General features: G+C 41.8%; 1 protein-coding gene across 4 annotated transcripts in view; it reads right to left on the minus strand.

The window, feature by feature from the left end:
* Window positions 1–18494, minus strand: part of yap1 (Yes1 associated transcriptional regulator) — a 158560-nt gene that overhangs the window by 76875 nt on the left and 63191 nt on the right. For all 4 annotated transcript variants that reach the window (XM_063053796.1, XM_063053797.1, XM_063053794.1 and 1 more), the window contains exon 2: window positions 10548–10666. In XM_063053796.1, coding sequence (XP_062909866.1) covers window positions 10548–10666 — 119 coding nt within the window. The remainder of the gene's footprint in view (window positions 1–10547; window positions 10667–18494) is intronic.

Below are 18494 nucleotides of genomic sequence, written 5' to 3' on the forward strand. Positions count from 1 at the left end.
CCATCTCATTGATTGGGACACCTGACCCCAAATAACTTTTATAGAAGAGATTCATATACTTTTTTGAACCTAGATTGTGATTGTTTAAATGGGATACTTAGTACTGACATGAACAATTGTTTGTGTTATTAGTTCAGGAAAATTGTGTTTGCCTATTGTGATAGGTGAAGATCAGACCACATTTTATGAGTAATTAATGCAGAAAACCAGGTAACTGCAAAGGGTTCACAAATTTTTCTTGCAACTGTAAATACACAACTTCCATTTCATTATTTCTCCTCTCAAAACCCAAAACATTTAAAATAGAATATTATTATTGCATGATTACTTCAAAATTTTGTGTTTAAAATCTACTCTTCCATTGTTATCTACATAGCGGTTAGTTTATGGGAAGCAGTTAGTGGCCAACAGGGACCTTGGGTATCTTGACACACTGCATGCAAACAGTACACTTGAAACTCAGAGAATACCTGTAGGTGGCGCAATGTGCATATCATGGCATTAACATGAAAAGGGCACCACCCATGTGACAGAATTGTCTGCCTTCAGCAAGCAAAGCTAAAATTGAACTCAGGCTTTTTTTTTGTGCTGAGCTTTATATTTACAAACTGCCAAACAATAGACTGAAACCCAAGATGTTCCAATTTCCACTGCAGCAGTGCCCTCCATACTGAATGATGGCTCTTTATTATTGGTACTTGCAGTTTCAATCCTGCATTTCTTTTTAAACCAAAGTTTAGAAAGGAATAAAGTTGAAGCTTTGTCTGATTTAACCATTATTTTCATTAAGTCATAATTGGGACCTCTGTAACACATTAGGAAATGACTTGAATGGCTAAAAACTTTATTGCAAGCTCTGATATTGATACAGACATAAAAAGATTTAAAAAGAAAGAAAGAAAAAGATATAGACAACATCAAGGGCAGCACATGGAAAAGAATTCAACAAAACATTTAGAATCTACATATCTCTTTTGGCAGGTACTGTTGGCATCTTGCCATACCCATCAAAACACACACCCATTCGATCAGGTTTTGTTTTGAAATGGGAATTGGCAATTATCAACTGTTGCAAAGAAAAGGAAAGGATGGATAAACAAAGGAGAAAAGTTTTCAGGGACAGGCAAAGGAGGAAAACAAAAATGGATGTCATCCAACAAATTCCCTCTGTCTGGAACCACCACAGCATGCAACTAATGGGCATCACAAGTGACTTAGCTACTGTATTTCACCAATGATGTTCCCATGTGACAATGAGGATTGGGTCAGTTGAGTGACAAGAAGAAATAAGTTCAGGAGAAATTTGGTCACCTTTATATTTGTTGCTAAAATATAATACTTATGCTCCAAAATATTGGCTTAACAATCCTCTGCTACTTTTCAGGAACACTAAAACATTGTGTGGTGTCATAACATTGTTTTCAACAAAAACACCCTTCAGGAATGTGATTATTACTTAAGAGCTGTCAGCCTCTCTGGTGCAATGGAGACCTAATTCAACCTCATCATGGGTATTAACAATGCTCTACTCCTTCTACACCCTCGGTTGTGTGGCTAGACACAACACAGCTCAAACACGATCTATAAATTTACCAGTGATACAACTGTGGGTAGAAATTCAGATGGGGATGAGAAGGCATAAAGGAATGAGATTGTTCAGCTGGTTGAGTGGTGTTGCAACAACAACCTTGCACCCAATGTCAGTAAGACCAAGGAACTGATTGTGGACTTCAGTAAGGGCAAGTCAAGGGAACAAACACCAGTCCTCATTGAGGGATTAGAAGTGGAAACAGTGAGCATTTTCAAATTACTGAGTGTCAACATCCAAGGATCTATCCTGGGCCCAACATACTGATGCTTACAAACTTACATACTTTGCAATTACAAAGACAAAACAGTGGTTATACTTCATTAGGAGTTTGAGGAAATTTGGTATGTCACCAAAGACACTCGCAAATTTGTACAGACATAATGGGGCAAATATCCAAACTGGTTCTATCACTGTCTGGTATGGAGGGACCACTGCACAGGATCAGAAAAAGCTGCAGGAAGTTATAATCTCAGCCAGCTCCATTACGGTCCCTAGTCTCCCCAATATCCAGGGTACTTACAAAAGGCAATGCCACAAAAAGGCAGCATCCATCATTAAGGCCCCTGTGACCCCGGAGATGCCCTCATCTCATTGGTACCATCAAAGTGGTGGTACAGGAGCCTGAAGACGAACACTCACTGTTTCAGGGACAGCTTCTTCCCCTCCACCATATTTCTGAATGAACAATAAATCCATGAACACCTTTTTCTTTTGCCCTTTTGTGCAACTTACTTAATAGTCCTGAGGCTCTTGTACCTTCTACCTGATGACAGCAGTATAGCAGGAAGAGAGCATGACCTGGGTGGTGGGGATCTCTGATGATAGATGCCACATGTCACTTTCCTGTGACAGTGTTTCATCTAAATATCCTCAATGTTGGGGAGGGCTTTACCTGTGATGTACCGGGCTCAATCCACTATCTTTTATAAGAGTCAGTGATTTAGACCTTAGCCTTTGAATTTGTAATCACAAGATCTGCCTGCTGTAACTCAGTTTCAGAGGCTGGAGTATGCTTAGTGCTGGACGAAGATGACATAGGCTGAACAGTTTCCCCAATCATCCTGCAATCAACTTCAAAGTAGCAGGAAGCTTGTTCAAGGCAAAATGAGATTCTTGCAGCAAGCAGATTTAAGGGAGTGGTGCAATGTAAAACTCCAGACAGCACTGTGCATCAACAGGGGTACACTGTGATAATGATAATACATTTAAATAATATAATCCATAATCTCTCCAAGTTTATAAAGTTGGTTTTGTAAGATCTGAGAAAGCTAGCTACAGTGGATCCTTACATTTAAACCAAAAGTGAAGATCAACATCAATTATGTTACTTATAATTGACAGAGTGACTCAGGGAGGAATCCTTCAGCTAGAGGAGAAGACAGTTGAGGCTGCTTGCTATGACTTTATCTATGGTGCTCAATATGGAGACCTCTCTGTAATTACCATAAATCAGACTTGTGACCATTTCAAGAAAAAGATAATCATTGCATCGCTGAGATCTATGGCATCCTTCCTCTCCTCGCCCCCCCCCCCCCATAAAAGGAATGCAAGTCAAGAAATCCTGCAAGAATTTCCTTTTCCACTGATTCACTTCAGAGGGGCTTTGTCTGATTCATGTCTTATTTCTCAATTGTCTCCTTTTTCAATCCCCGTTCACTTTGGAATAATGTTGAAACAGCAACAGACTGTATATTGTGAGACCAAGTCAAGAACATGAATATGAATGACCTTCAAAATGCTCCTTCCAAAGGAACTTTCTACCTTGGTCCTCAAATACTTTTTTAGCCTTCAGTAGGGTGGATGTTGGGTCATGTATAGTTTCAATGGTTGAAAAATCCACGATCATTGAACAACTGCTGGACATCCTGCCCTCTTCCTCGCCAGCATCTCAAACTCCACATGAAATATAGCCACTGTTGTGTCTTCTTTATAATTGCATCAATATGCTGGGCCCAGGATAGATCTTTAGAGATGTTGACACCCAGGAACTTGAAACTGCTCAACCTCTCCCTGCTGATCCCTCGATGAGGGCTGGTTTGTGTTCCCTCAACATCCACAATCAATTCCTTGGTCCTACTGACATTGAGTGCAAGGTTGTTGCTGCGACACCAACCAGCTGATCTATCCTACTCCTGTACGTCTCCTTGTCACCATGTGAAAGTCTGCTGACAACAGTAGTGTCATCGGTAAAATAATAGATGCCTTTTGAGCTGTGCCTAATTACACATTTGTGGGTGTAGAGGGAGTAGAGCAGTGGACTAAGCACACATCCTTGAGGAGGAGATGGTATTCCTGACAAGCACTGACCGTGATCTCCCAATGAGGAAGTCAGGATCCAGTTACAGTGGGAGTTGCAGAGGCCCAGATTTCAGAGGTTGTTGATTAGTACTGAGGGTTCGATAGTGTTGAATGCTGAGTTGTAATGAATAAACAGCAGGCTGACGTACATATTGCTATTGTCCAGGTTATTCAAAGCCAGTGAGATTGCACCCGCTGAAGATCTAGTGTGGTGTTAGGCAAATTGCAGTGGGTACAGGCCCTTGCTTAGGCAGGAGTTGATTCTGGCCATGACCAACCTCTCAAAGCACTTCATCACAGCAGATATGAGTGCCACTGGGCGACAGTCAATGAGGCAACTCACCCTTCTCTTCTTGGGCACTTGTATGGTTGTCATCCTTTAGAGCAAGTAGGAACCTCCAACTGCAGCAGTGAGAGATTGAGGATGTCCTTGTATACTCCTGCCAGATGACTGACACAGGTTTTCAGTGCCCTACCAGGTACACCATTCAGGGCCTCATGCCTTGCAAGAGTTCACCATCAAGAAAGATGTTCTGACATCGGCCTCCAAGGCAGAGATCACAGTGTCACTCACCAGATGCTGCAGGGTTTTGCGTAGGTGAAGTTTTATACTCCTTTTCAAAGCTTGCATAAAAGATGCTTAGATCATCTGGGAGTGAATTATTACAGCCATTCATGATGTTAGATTTTACCTCGCAAGAAGTAATGACCTACAAGCCCTACCAGAGCGGACATGTATCCGATTCCATCTATACATCAGGATTGCTTTTTCGCTCTTAAAATAGGCCATACCTAGACTTCCTGTATAGTTCTGGATCACCGGACTTGAATGCCACAGATCTAGCCCTCAGCAGACCACGAAACTCCTGGTTCATCCACGGCTTTTGGCTTGGTTATGTTTAGTATGTTCTTAAAGGCACATACTCATCCACACAGGTCTTAATGAAACCAGCGACAATTGTGGTATTTTCATTCAGATCCAAATTATGAATCCCTGAATGTTGTCCAGACCCAACTCAAGGCAACAAGGTCAATGCTGAAGTAACCATACACCCAAGTTATTAAAAGAAGTGTGCATTATCCAGCACTGTCATTAATGGGGCCTAATATTCCAGGGACCAAACTTCATTTTGGAGAGTGGAGCGGGTGGATGTTGCTCTTATAACCATTGCCACTGCTCACCAAGGCTTACCATTATCCTCACAGCTACTCTTGATGGAGGCTATAACCAACAGTGCACTCCACAAAAATAATTCCAACTCCTACAACGTTATTCAGAAACACCTTTCACCAACCTGCATTATCAAATTGGCACAGATTATACTGAGGAATGGGGTCAAGTTCATCTTGGGGACAGCATTTGAACTGTCCCAAAAAGTTTAGAAATAAAACTAGAGTACTGAAAAAGCCTATCGTGTTCTGCACTCTTCCAGTTGCGATCATTGCTACTGTTGATATTAATGTGGTGAATTTCAAGGTAGACCCCTATTTCCCCAACAAGTGGTAATTTCCATGCAATGTTAAGAGCATCAGAAATGATCACAGTTCTTGTCCACTCCTGGTTAATTATTTATTTATAGATGCAGCATGTAATTGGCCCTTTTGGCCCTTCAAGCCGTACCACCCAGCGATCCCCCGACAACTTCGATTTAACCTAATCACTGGACAATTTACCGACCTTGTATGTAGACCACAACCCACCAATTAACCCACCCTGTACGTAGACCACAAGACAGAGGCAGAATTAGGCCATTCAGCACATCAAGTCTGCTCCACCATTTCATCATAGCCGATTCTGGATCCCACTCAACCCCATTCACCTGCCTTCTCGCCATAACCTTTGATGCTCTGACCAAACAGTAAACTAACAATTTTTGCTTTAAATATGCCCATGGTCTTGGTCTCCACAGCTGTCTGTAACAGCATTTTACAGATTCACAACACTCCGGCCAAAAAAAATTCCTCCTCAACTCTGTTCTAAATGGTCACCCCTCAATTTTGAGGCTGTGCCCTCTAGTTCTGGACACCACCTCCATAGGAAACATCCTCTCCAAATCCACCTTATCTAATCCTTTCTACATTCGGTATGTTTCAATGAGATTCTCCTCCCCCTCCCCCCACACTTTCTTCTAAATGCCAGTGAGTACAGGACCAAAGCTGCCAAACTCTCCTCATTGTTATGCCCTTCGTTCCTGGAATCATCCTCGTGAACATCTTTTGGATTCTCTCCAATGCCAACACATCCTTTCTGGGGTTATGGGGCCCAAAACTGTTGACAATACACCAAGTGCCACCCGACTAGCGTCTTATAAAGCATCAGCGCCATCTCCTTCTCTTTATATTCTACTCCCCTTGAAATAAATACAAACATTGCATTTGCCCTCTGTACCACAGACCCAACCTGTAAATTAACTTTCTGGGAGAGTCTTGCATGATGACTCCCAAGTCCCTTTGCACCTCTGATATTTGAATTTTCTCCGCATTTAGATAATAGTCTGCACTTTTGTTCCTTTTACCAAAATGCATTTTCATACAATTCCCCAGATTATATTCCACCTGCCACATTTTTGTGCAGTCTTACAATTTGTCCAAGTCCTTCTGTAATTCCTCAGCATTACCCACCTCTATCTTCATATCATCTGCAAACTTTGCCTCAAAGCCATCAATTCCATTATCCAAAACATTGACAAACAATGTGAAAAGTAGCAGTCCCAATACTGACCCAAGGAACACCACTAGTCACTAGCAGCCAAACAGAAAAGGGCCCCTTTATTCCCACTCACTTCCTTCTGCCCGTCAGCCATTCCTCTATCCATGCCAGTATCCTTCCTGTAATGCCATGGGATTTTATCTTGTTAAGCAGCCTCATGTGTGGCACTTCTGAAAGTCCAAATAAATGACAACCACTGCCTCTCGTTTGTTTGCCCTGCTTGTTACTTCCTCAAAGAATTCTTAACAGATTTGGCAGGCAAGATTTCCCTCTGCAGGAACCATAATGACTTTGTTTTATTTTATTATTAGTCTCCAAGTACCCCGAATCTTCATCTTTAATATTGGGCTCCAACACTCCCAATTATAGACTAACTGGCTTACAATTTCCTTTCTTTTGCCTTCCTCCCTTCTTAAAGAGTGGAGTGACATTTGCAATCTTCAGCCCTCTGGGACCATGCCAGAATCAAGTGACCCTTGAAAGATCATGACCGATGCACCTGTTATCTCTTCAGCTACCTCTCTCAGGACTCTGGGACGTAGTCCACCTGGTCCAGGTGACTCATCCACCTTAAGACCTTTCAGTTTGCCTAGCACTTTTTCCATTTGTAATAGCAATGGCACTCACTCCTGCTCCCTGACACTCACGGAACTCTGGCACACTGCTAGTGTCATCCACAGTGAAGATTGATACAAAAAACTCATTAAGTTCATCTGCCATTTCTTTGTCCCCCATTACTACTTCACCAGCATCATTTTCCAGTGGTCCAATATCAACTCTCACCTCCCTTTAACCCTTTATATAACTTGTAGTATTCTGCTTTCTATTATTGGCTAGTTTGCCCTCATATTTCATCTTTTCCCTTCTTATGGCTTTTTAGTTGCCTTTTGTTGGATTTTTGGACGGTCTTTGGACTGCGGGAGGAAAACTGAGGACCCAAAGAGAACCCATACATTCCACAGGGAGAATGTACAGAGACTTCTCACAGAGGACAGTGGATTGAACACTGACGCCCCAAACTAATAGTGCCGTGCTAACTGCTTTGCTACTCTGGCAACTAGTCACCTTTATTTTAAATGAGGAAAGAACCATGTGATTGAATTTCTATTACCATTCAGAAGGATATATATGGTTCTGTAGGTGGCAAATTGAAATGAGTGTTCAGACACCAAGTTTAGGATCTGATTAGTTGCCTTGGCGACAGCTGTTACAAATTAATAAACTTTTGTGCAAATGGGATCCAATGACCTGCAAAGATTAAATATGTGTGAAATTTAAGCCAATAAACAACAGATAGTGAAGTTTGTTTGATTAGTTTCTGGCAGTACACAAGCCTGAACATGCTAAAAGCATGATGCAGAACTGAGTTTTAAAAAAATCAGTTCTTCAATGTGAAAAGCAATCATTCAGCCTATAAGCAAAATATTAATCATGCTCCACAATTTTGAAGTGGTGGACACCAAAAACTGAATATTATGGTGGCCTTAAATTTTAGGTTGAATGAAATACTTTTGGAATAACAAAGATTGTAATCATCTAACTCATAGTCCAGATTGTTTTTTTTTTGGGTTTCTTCTCATTGCCTTTCCTTTACTATTTCAGTCACCCACACATCCTAATCTTAAACGCTGGCACAGACTCCCTTTCAAAACAACCAACAGAATTAAACTACTGTTTACCCAGAATTGTTTTTAAATAGAGTTTTATCTTGCTCCAGAACAAAGAACAAATTATTTTATTAAATTACATTTTACATCTCATAGTTTATATCACGGAGAAGAGTCTGGCTCCAAATCTTTTATTCCTTATTAATCCAAAATCACCCCATTTGTTGCATTTTAACATAACTGGACTGAAGTAACTTCCTCTGGAATTCTTCCTACCACAAAGCATTCTACTTATTTTTAAAGACCATAAGTGCAGAAATAGGCCATTTGACTCATCGAGTCTGCTTCACCAATCGATCATAGCCAATTTATTTTTGCCTCCTGCTTCCCCCCCCACCAATAACCTTTGTTGCTCTTTCTAATTAAGAACATATCAACCTCCACTTTAAATATACCAAATGACTTAACCCCCACAGCCATTTAAGGCAATGAATTCGACAGGAGTCAGCACATTCTGGCGAAAGAAATCCCTCATCTCTGTTTTAAAGGGATACCTTTTGATTCGGAGGCTGTGCCCTTTGGCTCTAGACTCTCCTGCTATTGGAAATGTGCTCCTCAATTCTCACTATCTAGGTCTTTGAATATTCCGTTGGTTTCAATGAGATTCCACCACTCCCCCCCCCCCAATTTTTCTGAACTCCCGTGAGTACGGGCCTAGAGCTATCAAACGCTCCTCATACACTAACCCTTCCACTCCTGGGATCATTCTCATTGCTCTTTTCTGGACCTTCAACAATGCCATCACAATCTTTCTCACACACAGGGCCCCCAAACACTTCAACACTCAATTGTAGTCTAATACCTTATAAAGCCTCAGCATTCCAACCTTGCTTCTATATTCTAGTCCTCTGAAAATGAATGCTAACATTGCATTTCCCTTCCTTACTACAGACTCAACCTGCAAGTTAAACTTTAGGAAATTCTGCACCAAGTCTCCCAAGACCCTTTGCACTGATTTCTGAATTTGCTCCCCATTTAGAAAATAGCCCATGCAATTAACCCTTCCACCAAAGTGCATGACATACACTTCCCCGCACTGAATTCCATCTGCCACTTCTTTACCCATTCCCCTAATTTGCCCAAGTCTTTCTGAAGACACTGCATGCCCCTCCATCTATCTTTGTATAATCTGCCAACTTGGCCACAAAACCAGCAATTCCATCATCCAGATCATCAAAATATAACATGAAAAGTAGCGGACCAAAATTAACCAAGTGCAACACCACTAGTCACTGGCAGCCAACCAGAAAAGGTCCCTTTTATTCTCACTCTGTCTACCATTTCAACTGATCTTCTGTCTGCCCATTCTACAGCTCCTCATAATACACCTAATGCCAGGACCTTTTAAAACAAATGGAGTTATCAACACAGAGCTTGTCTTGTGGACCCATCTCAAGGTTTTCAAAATACTCAGCTTTCCCCGAAACATCAAAAACTGTATCACCTTATACTCCAAATGCTGAATTGATTTGCCACTATTTTTGACCATTGCACCTTAGCAATATTGTCTTGTATTCCCCTTTAACTCTCAGAATCTTACAACACATTGACTTTTCAAAAGTTCTGCATTTTTCAACATCACTCCAACTAATTATATATTTAAATCACTGCTGTATAGTGAACTGAAGTAACCCTAGTACAGTACCATGCACAACAGTGAAGGTCAACTTGCTTTGCAACCTAATACAACGATAGATAATGCAATATTCAAAAATCAAGTCCATGAAATTTTATGATAGCATTGAACATTCTGCTTGCTAAAAAATGAAAATCCAAAACGTTGTCAATAAACCCTGCTGTGGAATTTTGCAGTAAACATGTGCACGTACAAAAGGTATTCCACTTAAATAGTTAGTAAATCAAACTCCACTCACAGCGAAATAATGCGTGTGCGCACGTGTATGTGTGTACATTGTCCAATCAAGCCTAACATAAAATTTGAGCACAAACAATTAAAACAAATAATAACAGTATCAAATCAACTACATCCTCCTTGCACTATAGCCAAACTTTCATTCTGGAGATTTAGAGTGATATTCTGGAGAGAGAAAAAGTTATGCCCTTTGATCTCATCAAAAAAGTTAATTACAGGTTGTCACAACTTTATGCTTTGCAAGTTTGCCTCCCACCCCCTCTCTCTCAAACACTGATTAAAATCTAGGTGATGGAAGTTCACAGCACAAGTAACATACTTGGAATAAGATACCAGAAATTAAGTTAATAAAGTGTTTTATCATCATGGACTTATCCCCATTTGTCAGTATCGATTGCCCTGGCTTACCTGAGGCTGTGGTATTCATCACATTCTGCTGTATGGACACTGGACTTGCCGAAGTAGCTGAATTTAACACTGGCATTGATTTCCTTGGGTCCTGCCACGTTGTTGTCTGTTCAATGTGACTATAGTGGAGAGATGGGGGGTGGGGGGGGGGGGGAAATCAGAAATCAGAATTAATTAATCTGGCCACATTCCAAACTCAACAGAGTCAAGATAGAGGATTTTCTCCACTGGGGAAACACAAAGCCACAGTTCTGAATCAAATGAAAATTGGCACCTTGAAGAATATAGTTGAAATGAACTTTTATGTTGTAGCAAAGTGAATGGCCTTTTTAGAATACAAATCCCAAAAGGATCATGTGATGGTTACACACAAAAAATGTTGGAGGAACTCAGCAGGTCAGGGAGCACCTATGAACAGTCAATGTTTTGAGTTGAGACCCTTTATCAGGACTTGTAATGAAAGGTCTTGGCCCAAAATGTCGACTGTTAATTCCCCTCTATAGATGCTGCCTGACCTGCTGAGTTTTTCCAACTTTTCGTATGCGTTACATGAGATGGTTACATTCTCCTCCTTGTCAAAACCATATTTCTAAAGTCAAATCAAAACAGCAAAATGCAGGGGGAAAAAATTACATGGAATAAGCCCTGAAAAGCTAATGAATTCAGCTGAGCAATTTGTCACCTGAAAGTATATGCATGATTGAAAAATGTGTGGCCAGCCTAGCAGTAAATTTTTTAACAATGTATTCCAAATATATTCCATTACAATTCGACTACCGACCCAACCGATCAACAGATGATGCAATAGCCACAGCTCTACGCACTGTCTTTACATATCTGGAGAAGAGGGGTGCTTATGTGAGAATGCTGTTCTTAGACTACAGTTCAGCATTCAATACCATAATTCCCTCCAGGCTCTGCAAAAAGCTCAGAGACCTCAGCCTTCACCATGCCTTGTGTAGCTGGATCCTAGACTTCCTGTCAGATTGCCGACAGGTTGTAAGAGTGGGTTTCCTCACCTCTGCCTCTCAACACAGGTGCCCCTCAGGGCTGTGTACTAAGCCCCCTTCTTTACTTTCTGTAAACCTGTGACTGTGTCGCCACCTACAGCTCCAACATGCTAATTAAATTTGCTGATGACACTACACTGATTTACCTAATCTCAGATAATAATGAGGCAGCCTACAAAGAAGAAATAGTCATCTCCCTGATACAGTGGTGTCAAGAAAACAACCTCTCCCCTCAATGTCACAAAAACAAAGGAGCTGGTTGTGGATTACAGGAGGAATGGAAACAGGTTAACCCCTAACCCCTATAGACATAAATGGATCTGGGGTTGAGAGGGTGAACAGCTTTAAATTCCTCGGCATACACATCACCGAGGATCTCACGTGGTCTGTACGTACCAGCTGCATGGTGAAAAAGGCACAACAGTGCCTCTTTCACCTCAGACGGTTGAAGAAGTTTGGTATGGGCCCCCAAATCCAAAGGACTTCCTTTTTGGACACGATTGGGAGCATCCTGACTGGCTGCATCACTGCCTCGTATGGGAACTGTACTTCCCTCAATCACAGGACTCTGCTGAGAGTGGTGCGGACAGCCCAGCACACTTGTAGATATGAACTTCCCACTGTTCAGGACATTTACAAAGACAGGTGTGTAAAAAGGGCCCAAAGGATCATCGGAGACCCAAGTAACCCCAACCACAAACTGTTCTAACTGCTACCATCCGGGAAACGGTACCACAGCATAAAAACTAGGACCAACAGGCTCCAGGACAGCTTCTACCATCAGGCCATCAGACTGCTTAAATTCATGCTGACATAACTGTATTTCTATGTTATATTGACTATCCTATTGTACATACTATTATAAATTACTATAATTGCACATTTAGACGGAGACGTAACAAAGATGTGTTACTCCTCATGTATATGAAGGATGCAAGTAATAAAGTCAATTCATTCGATTATTAGTTAACAAACATCTTGAAGAACATGTTGAGCTGTGTTTCAAATCAGTTTTGGGTTTGTGGATAGTTTAGCTCCAGTTAAAAAAGAAAGGTATACAGGTGTCCCCCGCTTTTCCAACGTTTGCTTTACGAAACCTCACTGTTATGAAAGACCTACATTAGTACCGTTTTCGCTTTCAGAAGATATTTTCACTGTTATGAAAAAAAGGCAACCTGTGATAAAAAATTCAGTGCACGAAAAAAATCAGTGCACAATAAAAGGCAGCGCACGCCCCGAGCAGCCGCTCTCCCCCGGATTCGGAACAGCATTCTAGTCAGCATTGCTTTAACACGAGCAGCCGTTTGCAAGATGAGTTCTATGGTGTCGGAAAAGCCTAGAAGAGCTCGTAAGGGTGTTACACAGCGTAAAAATAGACATAATTAAGCATTTCGATCGTGGTGAACGAAGTAAGGACTAAGTGAGTTTGGCTTGTGGAAGCTTACGAAGATGATGTTGAACAGGTTTTGGCATCCCATGACCAACAACTGATAGATGAAGAGCTGATGCAATTGGAAGAGGAAAGGATAACAATCGAAACCGAATGCAGTAGCGAAAGTGAAGCAACTACGTGAGATTTCGCTGCAATGATAAAGTACGACTTTAATTTTGAAAGGGTAGGTAGGTTTAGGGGATATTTGCAAGATGGTTTGAGTCCTTACAAAGAACTGTATAATAGAAAAATGCGCGAGGCTCAGCAGTCAAGCAAGCCTTCCACATCAGCCACAGCAGACGACGAACCTTGACCTTCGACATCGAGGCAGGCAGTCATAGGAGAAGATGAACTACCTGCTCTAATGGAAACAGACGACCAGATGACACCCCAGTGTCCCACCACCCCAACACCCAGGCCGCGGACAGATACTGTACCGATTCGTGGAGAATGCAGCGGTAGCCGGGAGGCACACAGCACAGCTTTAAGAAAAAAAGCCGAAATAAACATGCTAATTAATTAGGTGCTGCCCCACACGTAAATGTCGGCCCAGATCAAAGGCGATGCAATCGGCACTGATCTGGGCCAACAATTACGTGCCGGGCAGCACCTAATTAATTAGCGTGTTTATTTCGGCTTTTTTCTTAAAGATGTGCTGGATACCTCCCGGCTACCGCTGGACCCCTGAGTGCCTCGCGGCAATGTATCGCTCGGCAGCCCAGAGGGTGGGGGCCACTGCACTAGCTAAGCTGTGCCGACTCAGTCTAACACACCATCATCAGTGTGCTCTGCGCTGTCTTCCCAATTCCAGTAAGTGATACTACACTGTACATACATTATTTCTACTTTATATCGGCTGTGTATTTTTACGTGTTATTTGGTATGATTTGGCAGCGTCATAGCTTAAAGGTTACTGGAGAGCGCTTGCACCGTGTTTTTGCCAACAGCGCTTGCGTGAGATTTTCGCTTCAGCGAACAGTGCAGTAATGATTGTGGAAAGGTATTTCTACTTTATATAGGCTGTGTATTTATCATATCATTCCTGCTTTTACTATATGTTACTATTATTTGAGGTTTTATGTGTTATTTAGCATGATTTGGTAGGTTATTTTTGGGTCTGCGAACACTTATGAAATTTTCCCATATAAATAAATGGTAATTGCTTCTTCGCTTTACAACATTTTGGCTTACGGACCGTTTCATCGGAACGCTCTACCTTCAGATGGCGGGGGAAACCTGTACTAATAAATGTCAAGTAGGGAAAACAAAGCTACACAGATTGTTAAAACTTGACAGCTAATTACAACTTGACTCAGCATTTTATGAGGGAAATGAGCCAAGAGGTGGGGGTGGCAGTGGAAGGTGGGAGAATATTCATATCACTGGTAAAGCAATAGTGAACAGAGAGAGTGCAGAACTCAAGGGGAGTGTTTAAATACAACAGGGAACAAAAGTGCATGCCACCTTCATACCCAGAGGGCATTCTTGAGTCTGAAGAGTTAAGAAGTGATATGATCCAAAGGAAACAAAATCAGTTGGATTAAGACTTGGGTAAAAGGGATCAGAAGTCCTCCTAGTGGTGGAAAGAGGAGAGACTGAAACTGAATGGCTAGCAACACAAATGAGATGAATGAGAGGAGAGTGTGAGAAGAGAATGAAATTTGGAACGAAAGCTGAGGTGTTATGAGTGTAGGCACAGTAGACTGACGAGGAATCTAGAATAAGGAGGTTGGGATGCAAGACTAAATGATCAAACTGCATGTTCATCTTAGTGAGGCAGGGCAGAAAAACTCCCAATCAACATGTCAGGCTAAGAGTCTTCAAACTTTCAGCTGCATCCATCACCTGTACGCATCATTCACTAGCGCGTTATAAAGAATTATTCTACCACAATTTAAGAAACGTTTGGACAGGTACATGGAGGAGAGAAGTATGGGGGGATATGGTTCAGGTGCAGGAGATGGGACTAGGCAGAAACCACACTAGCGTGGACTAGAAGGGCTGTGCTGATGTGCCCTATGACTTGTGATTGGTCTCAAGATGGACGTCAATAGCGTGATAGGTAGTTAGCATCTCAAATAGGACATATACTTAGTATTTGTAATGTACAGATACATCTGCTAAAACATAGGGTGCTGAAATAGTTCCAGTTGCAAGACACTGCTCATCCTACATTTCCCAATCTTGCTGTGTTCCCATTCTGTCCTTCAGTGTTTGGTAAAGAAAGTATATTTTCTCCCTCTTGGACCACATACTTTTGAACTGTTGTTTTGCCAACCACATCACTAGTCATTATGAACCCAAATGTAACATTCTGAAATAAGGCCCTGTCGGGTATCCTGCCAAGAACCCCCGAATGCTTCAGGCATTTTCAATAAAGGATCCAAAAAAAACGTAAAGTTGTCATCAGAAATTAGTTTTATTCTTAATCCTGGTTCATTCAAAGTGGGGTGGTTAAATCATCCATGGTTGTGACACAGGAGTGCAGGTGAGTGTTTCACTGTTTAAGTATAAAAACATAGCATCACTGCATGTTCTCATGTTAACCACAGCAGGGCAGATATCATAAGTGAGGCTATTAATTCAAACTTTAGCATAATAAGTTCTGATCTGTTTTTTTAAGTAGACAATAACACACCACACTGTACAAAGTCAATAACTTCTGGCATTTCTAAAAGTGAAACGTACTATTTGTTGTATACTTCTACCCATTCAAATCAGTACTTTAAAATTGCTTTGGAATATAATCCCACAGGCCTCACAAATTCCCAATTTCATACCCAATGTATGCCCCATTAATAACATCAATCTTCAATTGCAAGGAAATGTTGTGAATCTTATCAAATTCAAATCAGTTGTCTCCACATTTCTGTCCAAGTTAACCCTATTTAAATGCAACGATGTCCTGAATTTTTCCAGTTTCTGAGCCCCATCCAGTTGGGAGGTGAAAAAGCAATGAGTAGTAGATAGTCAGACGACTATTTTATTTAGAAGAAAATAGAAATAATTTTATTTGTAGCTTTAAATAGACTTGAATAATTTTTACAATTACTTGTTACTGCTTTGAATTTGCCATTCTTTTTGTCTTTCATTATGCTTCGTTAATCAAAACTCTTTACAGTTTTGATGTAATGGCCCAAATGGGTGAGGGGGTGCCGGGGTTGTGCTCAGGGAGCGATTATTTGGGAACCACTGGTGCACATTAACTCACCACCTGCCCCAGACAAAATGGCCACTCAAATGGAGCTATGAAGCTACTCAAGTTTCCCATCCAGTGTACATTTTGTGTTCTTGCCATTCTGTGCTTTTTCAAAGCTGTTCAATGCACAAGAACACCAGCTCATCAGCAGAGGGACAGTGGTTGGCCGTCAAGAATTCTCCTTGCTTGTGCAAGAAAAATGTTTCATAACTGCTTCTTCCTGACCATAATCTACCATGCTGCTGCCACCACCAGTGGGATTGCCTGGCAGAGGGGCAGAACATGTGATGGAAAGATTCAACACATTGGCCAAAAGGCGAGATTCCATGAACACAACTAGGTCAGGCTGTTCCTTGACAGTTGTGTGTGATCCTTCTCCAAATTTGGATACCAATCCCCAAACGTTCCTGAGCAGCTCTTTGCAAAATTGATTTGGCTTCACCAGAAATGCCTTGCCCATCGCTAGATCATCGATAAGCAGGACCATGTTTTATTCCCATTGTGATTTAATGAGGTAGTTTTGATGCAACTGAAACTCTTGCTCAGCAATTTCAGGAGCAGTTAAGAGTTAACCATTTTATTTTTGAAGTCAAAACTGGTAGAAATCAAGAAATTTTAAAATGAGGTGTACTGGATAGGCAGAACTCAAGCTGGATTTTCTCCTGAAGTCCATTTGGAATTTATTCATATAAAATGCACACAACCACGGCGAAGTTTGCTTCTCTGCATAATAAATGTTGCGTCATTGTTATGGTTCCTGAGACTCAATGAATTAAATACCAGGGTTTCTGCCACATGTGTTAACTCAATGCAGACTATTTTAATTTTCAGAATGGATCTCAAAACATTCAATTTTTCTCTACTGCCCCCTTCATTCCAAATATGAAATGTTCCCAATTTCACAAAGCAGGAAAATACCAGAGTTGGAATTATCAAATCTGTTTTCGCTTATCGCGAGCAACACTCTCAGTACACTGGATGAACTCAGCAGCTCGGGCAGCATCAGTTAGAAACGATGAGTCAACGTTTCGGGCCGGAACCCTTCGTCATTCCCTATTTCCAGTTCCTCCGTCTCCACTGCATCTGCTCTGAGGATGAGGCTTTCCGTTCCAGGACATCTCAAATGTCCTCCTTCTTTAAGCATCATGGTTTCCCTTATGCTTTCATCAATGATGCCCTCACCCGCATCTCCTCCATTTCCCGCACTTCAGCCCTCACCCTATCCTCCCGTAACCACTACAGGGATAGAGTTCCCCTTGTCCTTACCTACCACCCCACCAGCCTCCGGATCCAACACATTATCCTCCACAACCTCCGCCACCTTCAACAGGACCCCACCACTAAGCACATCTTTCCCTCTCCACCCCTCTCTGCTTTCCGCAGGGATCCGTCCCTCCGCAACTCCCTTATCCGCACATCCATCCCCACTGATCTCCCACCCGGCACTTATCCCTGTTAGCATATGTGCTACACCTGTCCCTATACCTCATCTCTTGCAACCATTCAGGGCCCCAAACAGTCCTTCCAGGTGAGGCAACACTTCACTTGTGAGTCTGTTGGGGTCATCTATTGCATCCGGTACTCCAAGTGCAGCCTCCTCTACATCGGTGAAACCCGACGCAGATTGGGGGACCGCTTTGTCGAGCACCTCCGCTCTGTCTGCCACAACAGACAGGATCTCCCGGTAGCCACCCACTTCAACTCTGCTTCCCATTCAGATATGTCCATACATGGCCTCCTCTACTGCCATGAGGAGGCTAAACTCAGGTTGGAGAAGCAACACCTCATATACTGTCTAGGTAGTCTCCAGCCCCTTGGTATGAACGTCTTTCAAATACTCGGATACTAGTGCAGTATTACTGTGGATACTTGTGCTGTAACTAACTGCACTTCATAAGATGATACATATTTAGAAGAACATGTGTAAACATAAACACTAATCTGAAGTAACTTTTACATCCCCCATTGGGAATATCCTCAAAGTGTTCCAATTCTGGAGAATGATCTGTAATAGTTTTACTGTAACTATTAAAAACAATCCCACATGATTAGCATATCATTTCAGGGCTGGCAAGTAGAAATTATAATAGGGTAACAGCATACCTGACCAATTGGATTTTCAGTCCTTATAACGGGACATGCTGTCTGTCAGCATCGAGGTGGTACAAAAGCCTGAAGAATCATAGTCAATGACTCAGGAACAGCTTCTTCCCCTCTGCCATCAGATATCTGATCAGTCCATGAACCCTTGAACACTTCAATATTTATTTTTAGATCTCTATTTTGTAACCCTACAACTGTACATC

The sequence above is a fragment of the Mobula hypostoma genome, chromosome 7, assembly GCF_963921235.1.
Source record: "Mobula hypostoma chromosome 7, sMobHyp1.1, whole genome shotgun sequence".
Lineage (NCBI taxonomy): Eukaryota > Metazoa > Chordata > Chondrichthyes > Myliobatiformes > Myliobatidae > Mobula > Mobula hypostoma.